Raw genomic sequence first — 23,139 nt, 5'->3', positions numbered from 1 at the left:
TGTATTTATGACACTGCATGCATTTGCTCCAGATGGTTTAAATAGTCATGATTCCTGATCTGTGGCTCTATTTACTGAATTAAATCTACCCCTGAGACTAACAGCACTTTCCTCAAATAATTTGAGTATCTTATCCCTAATCTTTAGATGGAATTCATGGCATTTAACATTTGATAGGTGCTTATTTTGCAGAAGTTCAAAACTAGAAAAAAAAAACTGGGGCAAATATCATTAGCCCCAGCCTGCTGCTGAATAAATTGAAACCAAAAGAGACAAGTGCCACAACCCTATGGAGTAATGGGCAAATGTCATGAGCAGACAATTCATGGAAGACATGTATATGGCCAATAAAGGGACTCAATCTCACTAGTAATAAAATTAATGCAAATTTTAAAAATTTTTTTGAAGTTGTAGATGGACAGAATGCCTTTATTTTATTTGTTTATTCTTATGTAGTGCTGAGGATCGAACCCAGTGCCCCACATATGCTAGGCAACTGCTCTGCCACTGAGCCACAGCCCCAGCCCAAAATTAATGCAAATTTAAGTCATAGTGATGTACCCTTTTCCCCTCATGTTGAGAAACATTCATAAACAATAATACTGAATGCTAATAAAGAAAAGAGATGGGCTATCCTACTAGTAGTCAATGGGAGTATGAATTTGTAGAGCCTTGGGGCTGAATAACCTTTCAAGTTGTATCAGGAATCATTTAATATGCTCTTCTAATTTGACCTAGGATTTCCTCTCATTTGACCCAGTAATTTAGCCCCTAGGATTGTATATTAAGGAAATATTTATATACAAAAAATGTTCAACAGCACATAAGATATGAAAAAATGGAAAACAGGAACTCTAATTTCCAATTGTGGTAACATGAATATATAAATGTTTATTATATTATAAAATATTATGCAGCCATTAAAAGTCATATTTTTAGATTACTTGATAACATGAAAAATGCTAAAGTTAAAATATTGGCTGAAAAAATAAGGCACAAAACTTTCAGTATAGCCCTAGTCATGTATTTTAAATGTCTGGACAAAGATTATACAAAAAAAAGTAAGATAAATGGAATGAAATGCAGCCCAGTATTAACAATAATTCTCATTGGAAGGTGGGATTGCATTGAGGCTAGATTACAAATTATCATAGCCATCATCATTATCTTCATCATCATCATCTTCAGATTTTCTTTTCAATGCATTTGATGATTCATTTGCAGTGTTTGGTGATGATACCGTATTAGTGGTAATAAGAATGTTTCTGGATGATCCAATTAATGATTGATTAATTAGAACATTCTGACAGCTAATGTTGCAGAAACTGATGCTTTTGTGGCAAGGGACTGTGAAGCAGGCATCTCTACTGTAAAATTTTGCTCTGTGAGAGACATCAGAGTCCCTACTTTAGTTGAAATAGACATGGTTTGTGGAGTTGGTGTAAGATGATATCAAAAATATTCATGAATGTGCTTATGTGCATTTTTCCAAGGACATAGTGTATACCTTTCAGATATGTAAAGGAATTCTTGACCACAAATGTTAAAAATTAACATTAAGTTTAGTTGACTAGCTAGTGGATCAGTTTAGTCTGACTATAATTAATATAGTGAAACCCTAGTACAGGTTCCCCCCCAACTCCTACCTCATTAACCAGAAATTTAACATTCTATTTAGGATTGTGCTGACAGTTCCCACAGATATAAATCTAATAAACTGAGCTTAAATCATGGATATGTGACACATGGGCCTATTCACAAGCTGTAATAAAATGAGAAAAGTAATCATTACATATTTTAAAAATAACAATTACTAATGATATTTCACAGTTTACCAAGAACCTGTGTGATTCACTTATATCTTGACACAATTCTGTGACATAAAGTGGTAATATCATTCCCATTTCACATATAGGAAAACTAAAACCCTGAGAGAAGAAATGATGGGTACATTCATATAACTGGCAGCTCATCAACTATCTCCTGACTCCATTAACCACTACTTACACTTCTCAAAGTCTCTCCTTTTTTTTTTTAATTCTTGGCTTTGTTTCTGCCGAATATGCTTGACCTTCCTCCACTCAAATCAAAAGGTGTTCCTTCAAACTGTGTGAAGGGTACATGGTGACTCTACTATTTCACAACTTTTTATAAGTCATATTGTTGCAAAATAAAAAGTTATGATAAAACAAAAAAGCACTAAAAGTAAAAATTAATGAAACTAAAATAAAATGAATTGAATTGAATTGATTTTAGAAGCCCTCCTTTAGCCTCCTACCTACCCCTCCTTCAGAGATGCCTTTCCATAGAGCCTTCTTCAGCACACTGACCAGCAGGTACTGAACTCTCTTAATGACTAAAATCAAGAAGAGCAACTTTTTTCACATAGCATGATATTCTCCAGTTCTATCCACTTACCAGATAATGACATAATTTCATTCTTCTTTATGCCCAAGAACTTTTCTGTATAATTATAAAACACCAATATTTAAAAAAAGGAGGAAAACCATTAAAGTAGAAAAAGGGGACCAAGGGAAGGAGGAGGAGAGGGATAGGGGAAGTACTAGGGAATTAAATGGAACAAACTATGTTATTTGAATATACGAACACATAACAATGAATCTCACTGTTGTGTATAATTATAATGCACCAATAAAAGCACAAAGAGAACAGAAACATCTTTCTGAAAGACAAAATAACTGTTTGAGTGTTGTATTTTCTAAGTGGTTGTGCTACAATCAGCTAGCTATAACAGAAGGTACTGGTAGAATTACCAAACACTAACATGACTAGCTGAAAAATGGAAAAAAAAATAGATCATTTGTCAGGTTGCTTTGAGACTTCATTAAAAGTCTTTTTGCTGAGTTTTAATGTTTTTTTAACCAAGTCATTTAGTTACTTGGTCATCTCATGTAGATCTAGCTGAATTTCATCATAGTTAGGTGCCACTGAGTGCTGTCTTTCTTAGACTCTAACTTGAGGTTCCTTGAATCAGCCTCACTCTCAATCAACTGCCAGGTTTTGAGATAACCAGACAGAATACTAGCATGCAGTAGAAGACTAAGATCAGAACCAAAGCAAATAATGAATTGTTTTTATTTATTTGTTAGTGCATTATAATTATATATATGATTGGGGTTCATTTTGCATATAACATAGTGTTTCTCATTTCGATCCTCAATATCATCCCCTTCCCTTCCCTCTTCCTTCCCCATGATATTTTCCCCGACTCCATTGATCTTCCTTCTATGTATTTATTATTATAATTGATGCATTTTAGTTATATATAAAATTGGAATGCATTGTAATATATTCGTGGATGCACAAAACATAATTTGGCCAATCTCATTCCCCAGTTTGTCCCCTTTCCCTCCCATCTTTCCTCCCCTTGGTTCCCTGCTTCTACTCTACTGATCTCCCTTCTATTTTCATGAGATCCTATTTTTATTTTTATTTTCTCTAGCTTCTGTGTATGAGAAAAAAAAAAACACTTGACACTTTGCTTTCTGAGTCTGGCTTATTTTACTTAGCAAGATGTACTCCAGTTCCATCCATTTACTAGGAAAAGACATAATTTAATTCTTCATGGCTGAGTATAACTCCATTGTGTATATATACCACCTTTCTTTGTCTATTAATGGGCATGTAGCCTGGTTCCATAACTTGGCTTTTGTAGATTGTGCTGCTATAAACATTGATGTGCTCTTTATCACTATACTATGCTGATTTTAGTTCTTTTGAGTACATACCAAGGAGTAGGATAGCTGAATCATATAGTGGTTCCATTTCTAGTATTTTGAGGGATCTCCATGCTGCTTTCCAAAGTGGTTATACTAAGTTTCTTAACTTGGAATTCAAATTTAACCAGTCAATTGTACCACCCTTGCAAATGTCAGGGTACCTACCAGGTTTACTTAACAGCTTCAATGGAAATATTGTTGGGTGGGGTTCCATCTTTAGAGAATCTGAGTTCCCCTGTGATAGAAGTGAAGTTCACTATTCCCAGGTGTACAAGGAAGTCAGAGAAGATAATCTCTGTATAAATTGGGACTCACTGTATTCCTTTTTTTCTGATTTCTAATTGCATAAATAATTTACTACTTTATGTTCTAGCCTCTTGAATGGAAAAAGGGGAGAAGCAAATCAGGAACCCCTACTCCTGAGTAGGCACCTGACTCACATAAAATAATGTCACATAATTATTAAAAATTGTGGTAGTCCACTTGAAGCTTGAGCTACAGAAAAAACAACAACCAAATATCAAATGTGGAGAGTACACCAAGAACTGTCCCAGGAGTTCAGACATAATGTTGGCCCTCCAAGAGTGTACACACTGTGAGGAGATAAAGATAACTGACATCTGGGGAATGTGAAGCCATAAAGTTTCAGAGGTGAAGAGAGACTGATCGTTGGAGAATCAGAAAAAGCTTCAGGATTGTGAAAACAGTAAATTAAGAATCAAAGCAGTGCTTAAAATGTTACTTCATATCTCTTTTTTTTGTAGGCTCATAACAGAAACCTGCTCTCCATAGATTTTGATCATATTACCCGTACTGGAAAAATCTATGATGACCATCGAAAATTCACCCTTCGAATTCTTTATGACCAGACTGGGCGACCTATTCTTTGGTCTCCTGTAAGCAGATATAATGAAGTTAACATCACATATTCACCTTCAGGACTGGTTACATTTATTCAAAGAGGGACATGGAATGAAAAAATGGAATATGACCAGAGTGGAAAAATAATTTCAAGAACTTGGGCTGATGGGAAAATTTGGAGCTATACCTATTTAGAAAAGGTGAGTATGTAGGGGATAAAACTAGTTTCAAGACTTCTGAATGAGAATATTGATAGCAGCCCTAATTACCCACCTTGGTGAGGGTCTACAGAGAAAAATCTGTTTTAGCTGTTCTGTAGAAATAACAACAAAAAATGGTGAGCCTATGAGGATAAGCTATTTTTCAGCTGAAATCTTTCCCTAGTCCCATCCTCTACCAAGTACTGTTTCAAACTGAAGTCGGGATAATGGCTTAGCTTTTTCCTCATTTGAGCATATTTGTTCATGCTCTTGAAAAGGTATCTTTATTATTATTATGAAAGCTCATACTGAGGGAAAATGGCTAGAAAATTATAAAACTGTGTGTTAATGTATCTCAGCTCTGGTAAAGGGCCTCTTACCCAGCAGATAAGGAATTCTAATTTTGTTAGCAAAGTCAGTGAAACTTTAGTTCTATACATTTGAGGATTAATTTTCAAAAATAATCAGCCTGAGGGAATGGTGGCAGGGAGGCCTCATTGGTAATAGTCTTTTGTGTAGACTAAGTCCCCAGTAGCATCCATAATGGGAGCTTGTGACTTGTTTCTGGAAAAAGAGAAAAGGATTTTAATCCTACTTTAGGAGCCATTTGCAATCATCAGTTCCCTATAACAGCAAAATGGTTTCTGGTCAGATCAGTACCAGAGGACAATGAGAACAATGGACTTCTCTCTGCTGTTTTTCACTTCCCATCTCCTAGGCCAGTGCTTCTTCTTTCTCAGATTTACCCACTCAACTGAATTAGTTAGTCATGAATTATTTGCTGGGAAAATTTTAAAATATCTTCCCTTGAGGATTCAAGGGAAATCAGTGCATGGAACTTATAGAAGTTCATAGATATAAGCTCACATCTCACATAGCAAAATGTCACTGTTTGTGCACAATGATGCTAGGCTTTTCTGATACACCCATCAAAGTAATAATAATAGCAATAATGTCAGTTGCTCTGTATCATAAAACTCCTTACTACTTCCCAGAGTGTGTTACTGAGGAATTTATCAAGCTGGAAATGCCCAGGAGATAATCTAAGCAGAGTTCACTTGGGAGCCAGAATAAAAGAAGGGAGTCTTTTGCTCTATCAACCCTGTGTCCTTTTCTTCTGATGAAATTTATAATCCATCATCTGCACTGGGAAAATCTGAATCTTATAAAGCAAGACTTTCATTTTTTTGAATTTCTATAACAAGAATTACTGGTAAATCACCTAGACTTAGTTTTACAAAGTGTCAAAGTTGTTAAAACATTAATTGAACCCAAATATTTGGTGGTATGTACACATAGGCAAAGTACTTCTTAAGACATGTATTGATGACCTTCATTTAAAAAAAAAAAAAAGATGCCTCTGACCATTAACATAATATTGGCATGACCTAGTCTTCCAGGAATGATCCTTACACAGGTTCTCCATGTGACTAGTGAAAAAGCCAACACTCCTTAGGAGCATATGCAGGTTTGAACTCTTAACCCAAACCTCAATAGCACCAAAATGTGACCAACAGAGCTAATTGCCTACAGACAGTCACATCTCAGCTCTCCTAAGACTTTCCCTTTAGGCTGTCTGTACAATGACAAAAGAGCCTATTGAAAATTTAAGCTTCTACTCTGCATGCAGTCTTCTCAAACACCAATGAGGAGATATTATTTCTCTTTTCTGAATTAGCTGATTACTTCATCAAATTTGCTTGAGCAAAGAATCTTTTGAAGCAAACTTTGCATGAGTTATCTTTGCTATAGAAACTTAGTGAGCAATAATTATGTTTTAAAAACACCAAACAAAAAGCTTTGTGAAATTGTCAGTGTTTCCAGTGGATAGAAATAAGACCTTATTGACCTAGAATAATGTATCAAGAAAAACCCTAGTGACTTCCAAAAACTAATTTACTGACCAGTGAGATAAGCCAAATCATTTGGCCTTTTATTTGACTTTTGTCCCTTTCTTTATTTCCTGCTTAACTTGTTCTCTAATTAAAAGGGCAGCCCCTTATTTAAGTAATCCTATTATGCAAAACTTACAATCTATAAAACACATAATTATGGAATATTTCCTTACTTTCCAAAAGTAATTTATCATAAAACTAGTTTTATCAATACTGCTATTACTAGTGATAATAACTAATTCACTGGATTGATATGGTGATTAAATGAAATAACATAAAGTACCAAACTAGAGAATTTAAATGTTAGTAAGCATTCACTGTCACTTGGGAGTGGGGGAGAAAGGGAGAGAGGTAGAAAAGAAAGAAGGAAAGAAATTAAAGCATCTTTTAAAGTGTGATTCAAGGAGAAAAGGAAAGGACATTGAATTTACTAAAATTCGATTTACATGTAATTTTTTCAGTGATTTGATGAGGCTTTGAGACTCCTTGTATTCGTTCTGGTTCTTTGTTTAACATGGCCTTTGCTGACACATCCTTTCATCAAGACAGGGTTAGAGAAGGGACAAAGAGGCTTATCTTTGTGGTATGCTTTAAAATAAGAATCCCAAAACTTTAAAATGTAATTCTCTTTTTCACCCCAAAATATTTCTGGTATCACCTCTGCAAATTTGCTTTCCATACTTTTGCCATTATATATTTAAAAAGAAGCAGCAGATTGTTAACCTTAACATACAGAAAATTTTGTAAAACTAGTTTGACTTCTTCCAGAGTAAGTCAAAGTTATACATATTGTTTTTGTGCACAATGGTTCGTAGCTATTAGGAGAAAAATAATTATTTGGGTAATGGCTGCAGTTGCTTAAATGATCTCTCCTCTATTAAAAAATCAATTATTGTTTCTTAAATTTTCTCTATGTAGTCATTAATTCTCTGTCTTGATTTATGACACTTCTCTGAGTTAATTATATTTTGGAAGACTTGTGGAGCTAAAATTTTGTATTACTGTAAATGTAAATCTTTCAGTTTCCCAAAATCATTCTTATGAGCTTCATTTTTTAAATGTATTTAAATAAATTTTATAATCATTTAATAAGATGCTTTAGTCTTACACATTTATACAAAATTGCCTCTTTGGAACTGACGTTTTCAAAGGCTGCCTGCCTATAGGGACAAAACGCAGTCTTTGGCCTGAGCTTCCAGATGGCCCCACACTGCCATCTGGTGGTCATTCAAGTGCTTTAACTTTTCAAATTTCTGCTCTCATTTCTATTTTTGTTCAAATAAGTATACGACCCTGATTGTTCTTTATTTTTTTTTCTTTACAAGGATCTCTTTTTAGGATATAACCATCAATTAAAGGAATAAAAGCCTCCCACTCTATTATTTGAACTAATAAAAAATGACCTTTTATCCTGCAACAGCACTGTGGACATTGGATAGATTCATAAGCATTGTTTTTGAACAAACTGATAATAATGTCCAAAGTGAAAAAGCAGCCAAATGAGAACTAAATGGTATTCTGGAAACACGACAGTTACATTCACGAGATTGCTAATCACGTCATCCACATTCTTGCCATTGGCAGGAAGCTTTAAAAAAGACTAGAGAGCTTTTGAGACAGTTCAACATCAGCACCACCTAGGAACAGGGTTCAGGCAGTGTTTTACTGCATGCTGGAGAGTGAGAACAGAGGAGAGAATACAATAATGATGTGCTATAAATTTTTGGCAAGGTTGGTACAGCTACTGGAAAAGGCATGGCCCAAGCAGGCTGGTACTAGATAATATGAAGAGGCCATATGGTGGTTGTCCCTGGCCAGCATCACAGGTGACAGATGTCATTTGTCCATGGCAAATTGACAGAAGAGAGTGCAGAGGAGCTTGAAATTATGACTTTCAGCATAAAAATAATCTAAAGGCATTTTCCACCAATTCCTATATAAGGCCCCTCTGCCCCCATCTCCTGCCACATGCTGCTCCATTCATAGGGAAAAAAAAAAATCCCTGCTAGTTTTACTAAGTTCCACCTTGATCAAGGGAAGCAGTTCTGCCTTCCTGTCCTCAAGGCCCATACAGGATTTCCAGGTCTCCTACCTTTTGTTCAGGAGGTTTTTCAGAGGTCACAATGGTGGAAATACAGGCTGTGGAGAGCTACAGGTTGTCAACAGATAACAAGCTGACAAGATTTCTGCCCTTACCCCTGGATCCCCAGGCATAGTGCTGGTGGGAAAGAAAGACTGAATGAACAAGCAAATCACCACTGACTTTTACTTCATGGTACTGACATGCAACTCAAAATCAATAATTCTCAAAGGATAGGAAGGATATGTAGTTTCAAAAAGCATATTGAGTATTAGAATATAATTTCATATTTAGAAGATGCAAATGTACATTATGTTTATATACTTCACTTTTATAAATATTTATGTAGTTTGTATCTAGAAAATGAAAACTATTTATTTTCATAACACAAAGTTCAGAAAATAAATCTCGACTAAATCCTTTTGCTTGATAAGGTGGTTCTCAAGAGGGGAGGGTAAAGCTCCCTTAAGGAGCTATATCAGAAATATTTATTAAAAGATGAGATTTCAATGCTAGTGAATTAAAGTCCTCCCTAAAACAGTGCTTTTTCATGTCTATATTTTAAATTAAAATGAGATCAACCAATATTTATGAAACACCTATTACATGCAAGGCACTATACCTCAACAAATGCTTGTTCCTGAAATACAAATCAGTTTGGGGAAGAGGGATTGCATAACCAGAGAATTCTTTACTTTTAATACAAATACTAAATCATGACTAGTTGAAACATGAATTATAAAACAAAAGTAATATTCAATGTGCAACTTTTCAGGAAAACATCTACTACATGAAATCAATACTTTTTGGTGACTATAAGTTAATATTTGACATCCCCTAACCTCTATTTACCTCCCTCCAATTCATCTCCACGTTGAAGCAACAATGACCTTTCTAAAATATCAACTTGGCTATTTCTTCCAGCTCTGCAAGCACTCATCCTTCAGCTTGCTTGAAACTTCTCAATGGTTTCTGGTTGCTGATATGCTTAAGTCCAAACCTCTTTGCATGGCTTAAAAAGCCCAGTGTGATGTAGACCCATCTGTATTCACCTCTTGCCATTCACCACCTCGACCCCCAGCACACCCATGCTTTGACCACACAAAATTACTCTCTGTGTTCTCTTCTATATTCAGACCTTCACAATATTGTATCCTTTAACTGGAGTAATCTCTCCTTACTTCCCAAACCCCTCTCTGCCTTTACCTGGCCAACCTCTAGTCATCCTTTAAGTCCTCATTTAAATGTTCTTTTTTCCAGGAAGCTTTCTCTGGCCCCTTAAGTCTGGGCTAACTGTTGCTCCTCTACCTCCCATAAGTACTCAATACTTTACTTGTCATAACATGTTTCACACTCTATTTTGCTTGGTTACTTGTCTTTAGCCTCCATTAAACTGTAAGTTACCTGAGGGTGGGAACCATTATTGTGCACTACTGCATCTGCTAGGGTCTACCATCTACAGTGGCTGGCACATAGCAGATGCTTAATAAATTTGTGTTGAATGGATGAATGTGTATTTTCTTTAATCTCCTCAACTTTAATGATACATATTATGCTATTTTGCTTTTGTCTCGTTTCAGTCTGTCATGCTTCTCTTACATAGCCAGCGGCGTTACATCTTTGAGTATGACCAATCAGATTGTCTGCTGTCAGTCACCATGCCTAGTATGGTGCGCCACAGCTTACAAACCATGCTTTCAGTGGGGTACTACCGGAACATCTACACCCCACCAGACAGCAGCACTTCTTTCATCCAAGACTATAGTCGAGATGGCAGATTACTACAGACTCTGCATCTGGGGACAGGGCGCAGAGTTTTATACAAGTACACCAAGCAAGCAAGGCTATCTGAGATTCTCTATGATACGACTCAGGTTACATTAACATATGAAGAGTCTTCTGGAGTGATCAAGACAATCCACCTGATGCACGATGGATTCATCTGCACAATCAGATATAGGCAAACAGGTTTGTTATGAAAGGGCAGTGATGTGTATGTCAGTATTTTATACAATTTTAGCTGACCACATTTGGAAATAGAAGTGTTAACCTATGCACATTCAATTCAAAAAACTTGCTTTACTTTTCAAATTATCTTTCATTGAAAATTAAAACATGTTATTGGGGCTGGGGATGTGGCTCAAGCGGTAGCATGCTCACCTGGCATGCGGCCCAGGTTCAATCCTCAGCACCACATACAAACAAAGATGTTGTGTCCACCGAAAACTAAAAAATAAATATTAAAACTCTCTCTCTCTCTCTCTCTCTCTCTCTCTCTCTCTCTCTCTCTCTCTCTGTCTCTCTCTTTAAAAAAAAACATGTTATAGTTTGCCTTAAAGCAGATTCCTTACAAACATGTAGTACATTTCTCTTTCTTTCTCTCAGTTCTCAAGAAAGTTGAGATCTAAGTGTTTAGTCTAACCGTATACCTATTCCTTCTCACCACCAAATCTTCCCAAAGGTGCAGCTGCAAGATATGAATCTCAGTGAAACTAGCTCAAGCCCTGTGTAACCTCTGTAAGCTTCAGTTGATGACAGAAGTCACAACTTTCTAATGTATTTCATCCTTTGGGTTTATAACATGCCCAAATCCACTTACTTTGATGTGGACATTGGGAAAACCTCACCCTCTGATTTTGTAGCAAAAGTTAAATGAAATGTAAGCATTCACCACAGAGATTATAGCAGGAATGCATAGTCATGACACCAGTTTCACCACTGAGTCTCCTGGATGTTGTTACTTCTGTAGCTTTTATAATTAAATTATTCTATAACTATGCTATACAGTATTTTCTCATATATGGATATCACCACATAAGAATATGATATGATATGCTCAGGCCTCAGACATCAGAGGTCAGTCTATACTATTTCATTTTGAATATACAGTTGTCAGTACTGAGTAATACTAGACCTTCCTGATTGTTCTACATTTATCACCAGCTTTTTTTCTCATTATTTTTATTCCTACAGGGCCTCTTATTGGGCGCCAGATTTTCAGATTCAGTGAAGAAGGTCTTGTGAATGCACGATTTGACTACAGCTACAACAACTTCCGTGTCACCAGCATGCAAGCTGTGATCAATGAAACCCCTTTGCCCATAGATCTGTACCGATATGTTGATGTCTCTGGTAGAACAGAGCAGTTTGGAAAATTCAGTGTAATTAATTATGACTTAAATCAGGTCATAACTACTACAGTGATGAAGCACACCAAGATCTTTAGTGCCAATGGACAAGTCATTGAGGTCCAATATGAAATTCTAAAGGCTATTGCCTACTGGATGACTATTCAATATGATAATATGGGCCGCATGGTAATATGTGATATAAGAGTGGGAGTAGATGCCAATATAACTAGGTACTTCTATGAATACGATGCTGATGGACAACTTCAAACTGTTTCTGTAAATGACAAAACCCAGTGGCGTTATAGTTATGATCTGAATGGAAACATCAACCTTCTGAGCCATGGGAATAGTGCTCGTCTCACTCCTCTCCGATATGACCTCCGAGACCGCATCACCAGATTAGGAGAAATTCAATATAAAATGGATGAGGATGGCTTTCTCAGGCAGAGGGGAAATGACATATTTGAATATAATTCTAATGGTCTGCTGCAGAAAGCCTACAATAAGGTTTCTGGCTGGACTGTGCAGTATTACTATGATGGGCTTGGGCGACGTGTTGCCAGTAAGTCCAGCCTAGGGCAGCACCTCCAATTCTTTTACGCAGACCTTGCCAACCCCATAAGAGTTACTCATCTGTATAACCACACCAGCTCGGAAATTACATCTCTGTATTATGATCTCCAAGGTCACCTTATTGCCATGGAGTTAAGCAGTGGCGAAGAATATTATGTAGCCTGTGATAATACAGGTACCCCACTAGCTGTGTTCAGCAGTCGAGGTCAGGTCATAAAAGAGATATTGTACACGCCTTACGGTGATATCTATCATGACACTTACCCTGACTTTCAGGTCATCATAGGTTTTCATGGAGGACTCTATGATTTCCTTACTAAATTAGTGCACCTGGGGCAAAGGGATTATGATGTCGTCGCTGGTAGATGGACCACGCCTAATCATCACATATGGAAACAGTTGAACCTCCTTCCTAAGCCATTCAACCTCTACTCCTTTGAAAATAACTACCCAGTTGGCAAAATTCAAGATGTTGCAAAGTATACCACAGGTATTTAAATGGTGTAAAACTTTAAGCTAAACTCGAGAAAACTCAGTGCTGTTTATCATGGAATCTCAATGCCTTTGTAATGTTTCCTCTTCCTGCCAATTAGCCCACAAGTATTGTGCATTCACTCTCTTCCTTAGTTTCCTAGAGTGAACAAAATGTGCAAGATAACTTCAGACTGATGCTTTTGCTTCCCAGTATATTTTTTCCCTTTAAATTGTTTCTGTTTCTATGTTTCCCTCTTAAAAGTTTATGCAAAAAATTTCTTAAGAGAAAAATTCAGGATTATGTTGCATGAAATATACCTAATATCACAGTCTATATGGTCTTAGGTCACTACCACATTGAGAGTTTCAATGCAGTAAACATAGCCTATCTCTGGGATTCTGCACAAGTCAAAAGGTTTCCTTGTAGAGAAATTATCTGTTTTAAAGTGAGTCATACCAAGGGGAAGTTTTATCCCTATCTTCCCATTTTCTAAATACATTGAAGACAGGAAGGGCATGCCTCGAGTTTTCAACAAAGGTTTTAAAGTAGGAGCTTTTTGAATGTTGTTTTCTTTCAAATGTTGTATCTTACAGATATTGGAAGTTGGTTGGAGCTATTTGGTTTCCAGTTACACAATGTACTACCTGGATTTCCCAAACCAGAATTAGAAAATCTGGAATTAACCTATGAGCTTCTACAGCTTCAGACAAAAACTCAAGAGTGGGATCCTGGAAAGGTTAGTAAAAGTGTTACCATCTCTGCTTAGCTGGGAAAAAAAAAAGAGAGAGAAGCACACCTAACACCAGGAAATATATTTACATATATTTGCTTATTTATTTTTTAGTCTTTTTGAATAATCACTAAAATTTGTATGATTTAGGAGGAGGCTTCCATGAGGAAAAGACCAGGGAATTGGAGCTTTTGAAATATGAAAAACTAAAAGGTCACTTGATGTCTGCTGCAATAGATAAACAAGAGGAAGGAATTAAACTTTTAAAATTCTGAAATGGGATGCCAGGGGAATTATGAATTTTGTACAGAGAAAAGTGTTCACTAAGAGACATGAAAACATCAGACTTGACTGTGAAATAATTTAAAGGATAGTGCCTTAAGAGCATAAGAATAACAGAATAATATTATTCTGATAAATAAAAAGTATATAAACACAATAAACAAAAATAATAAATATTACAGGGATAAAGTCTGAAAAAAATAGAAATACTAAAAAAATTCAAGATTCAGCAGGGTATATCTTTGGGAATATGAGGTACAAATAAAACCAAGAAGAAACTAGGAATGCCTGTGTATGCAAAAAAAAAAAAAAAAATCTTTAACAAATTAAAACTGAAATTTAGGTAGAAAGACTTGAAATTTAAGTCAAAAAATTATAAAGGAAAAGAAAGCTTAAGGTGGTACTAAAGGCTTATCCCTTTTTGTAAACACAATAAAGTATGTGAATGCTTTTTGTAATTAAAAGCCCTTCTTTTTTCCTCCCAGTGCTGAGGATTGAACCCAGGGCCTTGTGCATGCTAGGCAAGCACTATGCCACTGAACTAAATCCCAAACTGTTCAAAAATCCTTCTTAACAAATTTTAGCAAAATGTTGAAAACTGCTGAAGCTTCCTAATTGATACTGGCAGGTTCATTAGTCTTTTCTCTTTATTTCTTGGCATTTTTTAAAGTGCCCAAATGAAAAGGTTTTTTGAAAGTACACATAAAAAGAGCTGTGAATGTCTTGCTGTTTTGCCATAGTTGTTTATAAGGTCATAAGCTGTTGAAAGCAGGAACTAAGCCTTATGCATTTCTTTATACCTCCCAGTGCCTAATGTATTATTCTACATGCAGTAATAACGTCTAGTCAGTATCAATTAAATTGGTGAAAGTAAAATATGTGCATTTGGGGGAAGCTGGACCCACTTAAAAAGTGCATTCTAGCTCTGAACATATTTTCTTAACACTCTTAAACTCGACCAAGATATAAGAATGCTAGGTAGTCCATCTTTTCCTTTCCCTGACTCTGTCAAAGAGATTCCAGACTTGGCTTGTTTGTCATACCAACAAATTAGAGAAGGAAGTGAGCTTGCAGCCTTTCCTTTTGACAATCACCAAGCATAAGGCAGGCATCTAACCCTGGCTGCATTTGCACTGTCTTTTTCTTTCTCAGACCATCCTGGGCATTCAGTGTGAGCTCCAGAAACAGCTCAGGAATTTCATTTCCTTGGATCAACTTCCTATGACTCCCCAGTACAATGAGGGACGGTGCCTTGAAGGAGGGAAGCAACCCAGGTTTGCTGCTGTCCCTTCTGTCTTTGGAAAAGGTATAAAATTTGCCATCAAAGATGGCATAGTAACAGCTGATATTATAGGAGTAGCCAATGAAGATAGCAGGCGACTTGCTGCCATTCTAAATAATGCTCATTATCTGGAAAACCTACATTTTACCATAGAGGGGAGGGACACTCACTACTTCATTAAGCTTGGGTCTCTGGAGGAAGACCTGGTGCTCATTGGTAACACTGGGGGGAGGAGGATTCTGGAGAATGGTGTCAATGTCACTGTGTCTCAGATGACTTCAGTGTTGAATGGGAGGACTAGACGGTTTGCAGATATTCAGCTCCAGCATGGGGCCCTGTGCTTCAACATCCGGTATGGGACAACTGTCGAAGAGGAAAAGAATCACGTGTTGGAGATTGCCAGACAGCGCGCTGTGGCTCAGGCCTGGACTAAGGAACAGAGAAGGCTGCAGGAAGGGGAAGAGGGAATTCGGGCATGGACAGAGGGGGAAAAGCAGCAGCTTTTGAGCACTGGGAGGGTACAAGGTTATGATGGGTACTTTGTTTTGTCTGTTGAGCAGTATTTAGAACTTTCTGACAGTGCCAACAATATTCACTTTATGAGACAGAGCGAAATAGGCAGGAGGTAACAAACAAAACCTCTGCCTTTGCGTCACCAAAGACTGCCTGTTTTTAAAACATAAAATGGTTTATTGTATTGGTTTTCTAGATCAGAACTCTGTATATGTAAATATGGAGGAAAAACATATCCAACTGCCTTTCAATGTGACGGAAGATGGTATTTTAATATTGTTTGTTTAAACTCTTTAAGAAATGACAGAGATTTTTAGTTCTTGTGTGGCAGTATTCAAAATAACACAAGCAGAACTCAAACAGCTAAAAATGTTTTCAGAAAGTACCACTTAAAATTTGTTAAGCCATGCATACGTTCAACTATACAGAAAGAACCCAAGGTTCTCTATCTCGATTGTGACACCAAGTTTCATATTTAACTGTTGGCAGAACTTGCAGGCTATTTGAAAAAGTGGTGCAATAGTATCTGAATCTTGCATCTCAAAGACTGCCTGCCCTTTCACATTTCCCAGATCTGTTATAAGGAACTTAAAAAGAAGTGTAAAATGTCCTCAGCCACCATCTCCTAGAATCAGGACCCATTTCCCTCCCTCCCTGATTATTCCTCCTTGCTTGTTCAAGTAAGTGCCATGTTGTTGTGCTGTGTTTTGGCGTGTGGTGGCTGCATCTGTCTACCATGCCTCCCTGTGGGTGGGGTAAGCAGACTGAATAGCCACTATTGCTTGTGTGAACATGATACCAAAGCAGCTGGCCAATGTGACTTCTCTCACATAACCTGTTTTGACTCCATTTTCTACCAAATTGTCCAGCTGTATTGGTATCATGTGAACATAGCTTTTATTAACCTGGGTAGGAATCTCATTTATATATAGGGTGTGTTTTGGTCATAGTTTCACATTAGTGACTCAGTATTTATACACTAATCCAATGGTTTTGTGCACATGAAAGGTAATTTACTAAAAAGTATGATTCTGGTACAAAAATAACGAGGCTTAACAGGCATATGTGCCTGGGATGCCCATAAATACATTAACAATACATTAACTACTAGTGCAGAGATTCACAAGAGCCAAAACCTTAAAAAATAGACCTAGTACTAAAGTCAAAGGGAAGTACCAAAGGGAGGACCAAAAGAAACATCACAGTAGTTCATGCCATATTGTTTCATCTCACTTAGATTTATCTTTCAAATGTACAATTTTGTATTGAACCTCTCCCAGACATATTCAGAAAATTGAATTAAGTGAACCTTTTCCAACCTAAAACATTTTTGACTAATTATAGAGAGGCAGACTACTTTTCACTAATAAAACTTATATGGTTATTTTAGTTCTCTGTCTTTACCTATTTATTTTGATTTAATCTTCTCTTCTGCCTAAGAAAATAACTATTTTCTAGGATGGGTTATTTGTTCCATGATCATTAAAATTTGGAGAAAGGTCAGGATTAGTGTTAATAGCAGCTGCAGTTTCTCAATCTCTATGAACCCTGCAGTAAAAGAAGCCTCTTGGTGAGCTGGGAGATTTGTGCCCAGTGACAAAAAGACAGTTTGTAAAATGCTGTGTGATTGTAAGTTACCACAAATGAAAATACATGACAGCGCAGTGTGGCCTATACAAAATTTCCTGAGCCAGCTTCTGCACTTTTATCACCAAGCCTGAACACTTGTTATGTCTGAAGAAGAATTTATGATGGAATGTTTGTTTGGATTCTTTCCAGCTACTGTCTAAATGCAGTTTGGGGTCATTGCCTTGCTTTGCTTTTCTTTGAAAATATGCAAAGTCAGAATCTCAGCTCATGTTAAGGTTTTTAAAGAGTCTGCCTCTTATTACACAAAGGAGATCAAAAAGGAGAAGAAAGACCCCAGCAGACAGTAGGGGAGGGTATATTCAAATATTTCATTTTCAAAGCCTTCAGGTTAGGATTACCACATTCTTACACATGTATTGAGACAGAGTCAGAAAATTCATGATGAACTCATCTCTTTGCAATTGGAAGCACACCAACTCAAGATATTGCTAATCCAGACTAAAATCATATTATTGGGTTTTTCCTGAATCAGGCTTGTATTATTGGTGCAATATTTTTTCAGGATAGAATTCTAAAATGACTCACACACTTGTAGAAAATTTGAATACCTCCACACCAACCTAAAAATAAACCTTAAGTTCCTAGAACCTCTGATGTTATTTTAAATCAATGGAAAAATAATTTGTGAACTGTATATAAAGAGTGCATTCTTAAATGTGATGATGTATTTTATCACTAATCCAAGATGTCAATATTAGAGTCTATTTTGCTTATATTTTAAGTGATGATTATATGTTTTTGCAATTCACTGATGATGTATCATTTTCAAACTCCTTTAAATATTCATTAAAAACAATATTTGAAGATTTTACTTAATAGTAATTACCTTGAACTGTGCATTTCTAGTTTGTAATACATATTTAGTTAGTTTGTGCCTTTAGTTTCTTAATGTTGTATTTGTATTATATTCAGGAAATGCACTTTTTATCACTTACTGCTGTGGTTTTAATACTGCCTTGAACTATTATTGTTCTCTTTACAACTCCTAAAGTTTTGGGGAGAAAAGAAGAAAAAAACCAAAAGGTTAGCACTAATAAGTAGTAAATCTAAGAGAAACATTTTGGCATTTCTCAATAAGAACATGGAGATATTGAGTACACTGCTTCCTATTCAACTGAATAGAAAAAATGCCTTCATTGACTTGTACTTCTGAAGTTTAAATTAATGAAAGAATAACTCAGTTGCATTTCCTGATAAAAGTTAAAGCACTGTTAAGAGAAATATATGAATTTCTCACACCCAGAAGACAGGTGGCTGACACTGCATGGCCACATATGATTCACATAAGTTAAAGTGAGAGCACAGTAGTTGGACTCTCCTGTGAAGAACATTCTGGGCTGGAGGCAGGGAATACTCTATGCTTGTTTCTTTTTCTAAGTTAGGGCCATTTATTTGTGTTTTTTGTTTTGTTTTTGACTCTTGCACTAAAGTCTAGAGATCCAAATAAGCTGAAAAGTTCAGTTTAAGAGATCTTTAAGTACGTTTATTTTTGTTATCATTCTAATCATTATTGATTAGAAGCATGACTCCCAAAGGAAAGGGAAATAAAGCTCAGTTCATACTAACTTTCAACAAAACACATACCATAGAAATAAGTACATTTTATTTTTAACCCAACAAAATACTGTATAAAATAAACACATCATGTATTGTCAATTTATCTAAAAGATCTATAATATATAGAGTACACACATATAATATAATATATATACAACATACCCAAATGTATGAAAACTTGACAATGTATAATTTGGAATTCATGTACTACCTCCATAGAGAGGTATAAAATTAAGACTTCTTATTAATCACTGTTGACACAATTTCTGACATTCCATCATGTTTTTCTTCTTTCTCTCTTTCTTCCTTTCTTTTTTCAAGCTATATTTTTAACTATACCAGGCCCCATTGTAATATCACCTGAGAGAGTCAGGGCAAAGTTGTTGCATTTATAAAGATATGTTCATGCTAAAGGCAATTTAATAGAGTTCGGGGGTAATGGAAGCAAAAGTACAGTAGTCAAATATTAAAAGAAAATTTCAGAGAGATTGAAACATATTCTAGCTTTTGGGGAAACATAGGCTACAGATTGGATGCAACATTCTTGCTTTCTTGGAGGAAGTCACATACACATAGCTGACCTGACTAGTGCTTCAGATCCCAGACTGCTCTTCCACAGCCTTCTGTATGGTTATTTATTCTGAAAAGAAAACAAAAACAAAACAAAACAAAAAAAAAAGCAAAACACGAAAAAGCAAAGCAAAACAAACAAAAAAAAAACAAAACAGAAAACAAGAACAAAAAAAATCAACACAAAATAGTGACTATTATTTCAGTGTGTCCTTCATGTGAAAGCTATTGAGGACCAAATATATAACTATGTGTAAGAAGAAATTACTTCCTAAACAGTAACTGAAAATACTTAGTTAAACTTGCTGTGGATGTTGTCTTGGCAGTTGTCACCTTACATTATTTGTCAAAGGAAGTGTGTTTGGCAGTTAAAAATCTTTCCTTAGATTTAGTGGTGGACTTTAACCTCTTAAATACATGTTAGTATATCAGATTGTGTCCTTGAAAAATATTTTACTTGTATGAATCATGACAATGTCTAAATCTTTACTATTCTTCTGGCAAAAGCATCAGTTAAGAGAGAAGGTGAAAAAGAGAAGTATAGCCTTTACGTCAGAAAAATATTCTTTTTAGCTGCTTACTTTCTCATGAAAAGTAAAGATGTTTACAGTGTATGCCAAGATTTTCAGTTTCTATATAACAACAGTTAGAGGTTCTAATCATACTGAAAATTGTGTTATAATGGCCTGAGCCATGTTGCTAGGAAACAATAGGTTCCAATTTTGTATTCCTGCTCTCACTCCTGTGCTGAAAAGTGACTGGATACTGTACGGTTCATGTTCTCTGGCTGCAGTTAAATGGTCTTTTGCATTTTGCTCTGGCTTTCAGGCCAGAAGCATGCATTTTTCTACAAGAGCATCACAACAACATGCTGTAAATATTTAAAGTTAAACATTATGTGTCGATATTTGAAAGAAAAGTACTTTGAATATTTCATTTTTAAAAAATAAAATTGCAAACGAACACCGTGTCCCAGTTTATTCATGCGCCAAACTGCATTCTCACGTCAGTCTGGTCACCTGAGATAGGAAAAGTAACTCCCTGATGGGGAATAATAAAAACCACATCATCTCGAAAATGTAGGTGCAGAAATCAAAAAGGCACTAATCCTAGCCAGGTGTCTCTTCATTTTTATTATTCATACAAATAGGATCTCTGACACAAATGACCACTTAATAAACAAAGAAGAGTAGCTGCTGTGAATTTAAATGCCTCTAGGCTACAACTTTTTCAAAGGTTTTACTCTATCCCTTTGATGCTTTTCTCAGTGATAGAAAGAAAATTAAAAATAGCAGAAAAAGCTGGGGAAGGATAGTTAGAAGACCAGGATGCCCAAATGCATTTGGCAAAAAAACAGATGTTTGACGTAGAGGGGGTTTCACTCATAATAGACTAAAAACCACAACAGCTCTTCCAAGGCACTAGGCCATAAACAATTATAATTGCCATTTGTCGCTTGTTTTTCACAAGAAGATATTTCCAAGTGACACTGGGGAAACTGGCCAAAAGAAAAACTTCAACTTGACACTACAGGGGCAAAGAGAGTCCCAACTATCCCATGCTGAAATGTACACCACTTCAAAATGCCCTGTTTATATATATATGTAATACACATGTATAAACATATATCTACATACTTATGTATATATACATGTATATGTGTATGTATGTATAAGTGTATATATCTATGTATATGTACCGGTTCATGTTAGCATGGTATACACACACATATACACAGAGTGAAAAGATTCACAACCTATCAACAAAAAGGGGGTTGATATTAGCATCACCTGGGGTTTTTCTTCAACATATACAACATACCAAACTCTTGAGTATTTAAAAAAAGAAGAAGAAGAAGACAGGCATAGTGGCACATGCCTTTAATCTCAACAGCTTGGCAAGATGAGTCAGGAGGATTTTAAGTTCAAAGCCAGTCTCTGCAACTTAGTGAAGCCCTGTCTCAAAATTTAAAAAAGAAGGGCTAGAAATGTGGTGCAGTGTTTAAGCATCCCTGGGTTCAATCTTTGGTGCCAAAAATATAACAATAAATAATAAAAAGGCAGGAACTCCTACATTGGCAGAATTATTAAAGGAAATGAGGGCTTTCTCCTTTTTTTTCTTCCCTATTCACCTCACTTTTAGAGATCTTTGAATATCAATGTAATCAAACATTTTGCAATGTTACTACCTTGAAGTTATATAATTCTAGTACCTCAATAATTCTATGAGGTAAGTAGGATTTAATTATTCCCACTTAGCAAATGCAGTAACAGTCACAAACTCTTGCCTAAGTTCACATAGGTTTTCAGTAACTGAGGTGAAAGAAAAATTCAGGTCTTATGTATTACTGCTTTCGTTCTCTGTCCAATACTGAGTGTGGAATCACCTTCTGTCATGAGAACAATTTCTTTTTTGTGCATAGTGGGGCATGTAGTCAAGATACATATGTGTATGGATGGATGTGTGTGTATGTTAATATGCTCTATCCAGTTTGTCACGTTTGTTTTATATTCATACATTAAGAATATCTTCATTTAAGAAACAAACAAACAAAAAAAAACCCTACTGAGTATGAAGGGACATGTCCATAATCACAGAGGCTTGGGAAGTTAAGGCAAGAGGATAGCAAGTTCAAAACTAGCCTCAGCAATTAACAAGGAAGCATTAAGCAACTCATTGAAACCCTATCTCTAATGAAATACAAAAAAAAAAGGCTAAAAAACAAACCAAATAACCCAATGATAAGAATTCAACCTTTTATTACAAGTTTAGCCAGTGATCCCAAATTATAAAAAAAAGTTCAAAGTAGATAGTTTAACTTCATTCTTAGCTGCAAACAGTAAAACAATGGATTCCCATTTACTGTAAGGGCAAACACAGATGGGAAAGTTGAATCTATGATACCATCACAGGAAAACTAGGCATCCTGCAACCTTGAAATACTCAAGGGAAAATCTGCGTTTTATTATCAATAGACTTTAGATTCTGAGCTCAATAAAATAAATCAAATAAAACATGAGCTGATGTCAAAATATTCTTAATAGATTTGAAAACACTTCTCACATTTTAAAATTTTCTATCCATTCTATCACAAAGAATACCTTAAATCCAGCACATTATTTATACCAGAGGACTTGATCAGAGATATTCTCTGTAGACTTATTCTACCTATGCACTGCCACAAGTTTCCCTGCCTGTAACAAACAATTACCTAAGCTTGTCTCCCAGCTGACCTTATCTCTTAAGAACAAATTTCAGAGGAAATAAACTAGTATTTGATAAGCTGTCATGTTCCTTGTGGGCTTGCTGACACTTTTTTTTTCCCCTAAAGAGAGGTGTATGCTTGGAACTAGATCTGCATTTTTCTACCTCGACTCAGCATCTTACCAGTTCATGTTAACATGGCAATATTTTAGATACAGCAAGAAATGACCTTTCTGTATAGGTGCAACCTATTACATACTGAGAAATAATAATGATGCTCATGTTGGTAATGAAAAAGTAAAAAAAAAAACTTGATGAATAAAAGATCAAGCAAAGAAGATAGGATAGGCTCATCAACTGGAAAGTTTGACAATAGCAAAAAAGATTTTATCTTTT

The 23,139-nt window shown here is 35.8% G+C and overlaps 1 protein-coding gene across 1 annotated transcript in view; it reads left to right on the top strand.

The window, feature by feature from the left end:
- The window catches only part of TENM1 (teneurin transmembrane protein 1), a gene marked incomplete at both ends in the record, with an annotated part of 577,764 nt that extends 561,886 nt beyond the window's left edge, over nt 1–15,878 (top strand). Inside the window, 5 exon segments of the mRNA XM_081278185.1 lie at nt 4,505–4,801; nt 10,357–10,744; nt 11,750–12,970; nt 13,549–13,691; nt 15,120–15,878. Of these exon segments, the coding sequence (XP_081134311.1) occupies nt 4,505–4,801; nt 10,357–10,744; nt 11,750–12,970; nt 13,549–13,691; nt 15,120–15,878 (2,808 nt within the window).
- Between the last annotated feature and the right edge of the window lie 7,261 nt (nt 15,879–23,139).

The sequence above is a fragment of the Spermophilus citellus genome (genome assembly GCF_964194105.1).
Source record: "Spermophilus citellus genome assembly, chromosome: X".
NCBI lineage: Eukaryota > Metazoa > Chordata > Mammalia > Rodentia > Sciuridae > Spermophilus > Spermophilus citellus.
The sequence above is the reverse complement of the archived record's forward strand: the minus strand, read 5'-3'. Positions and strand labels throughout refer to the sequence as shown.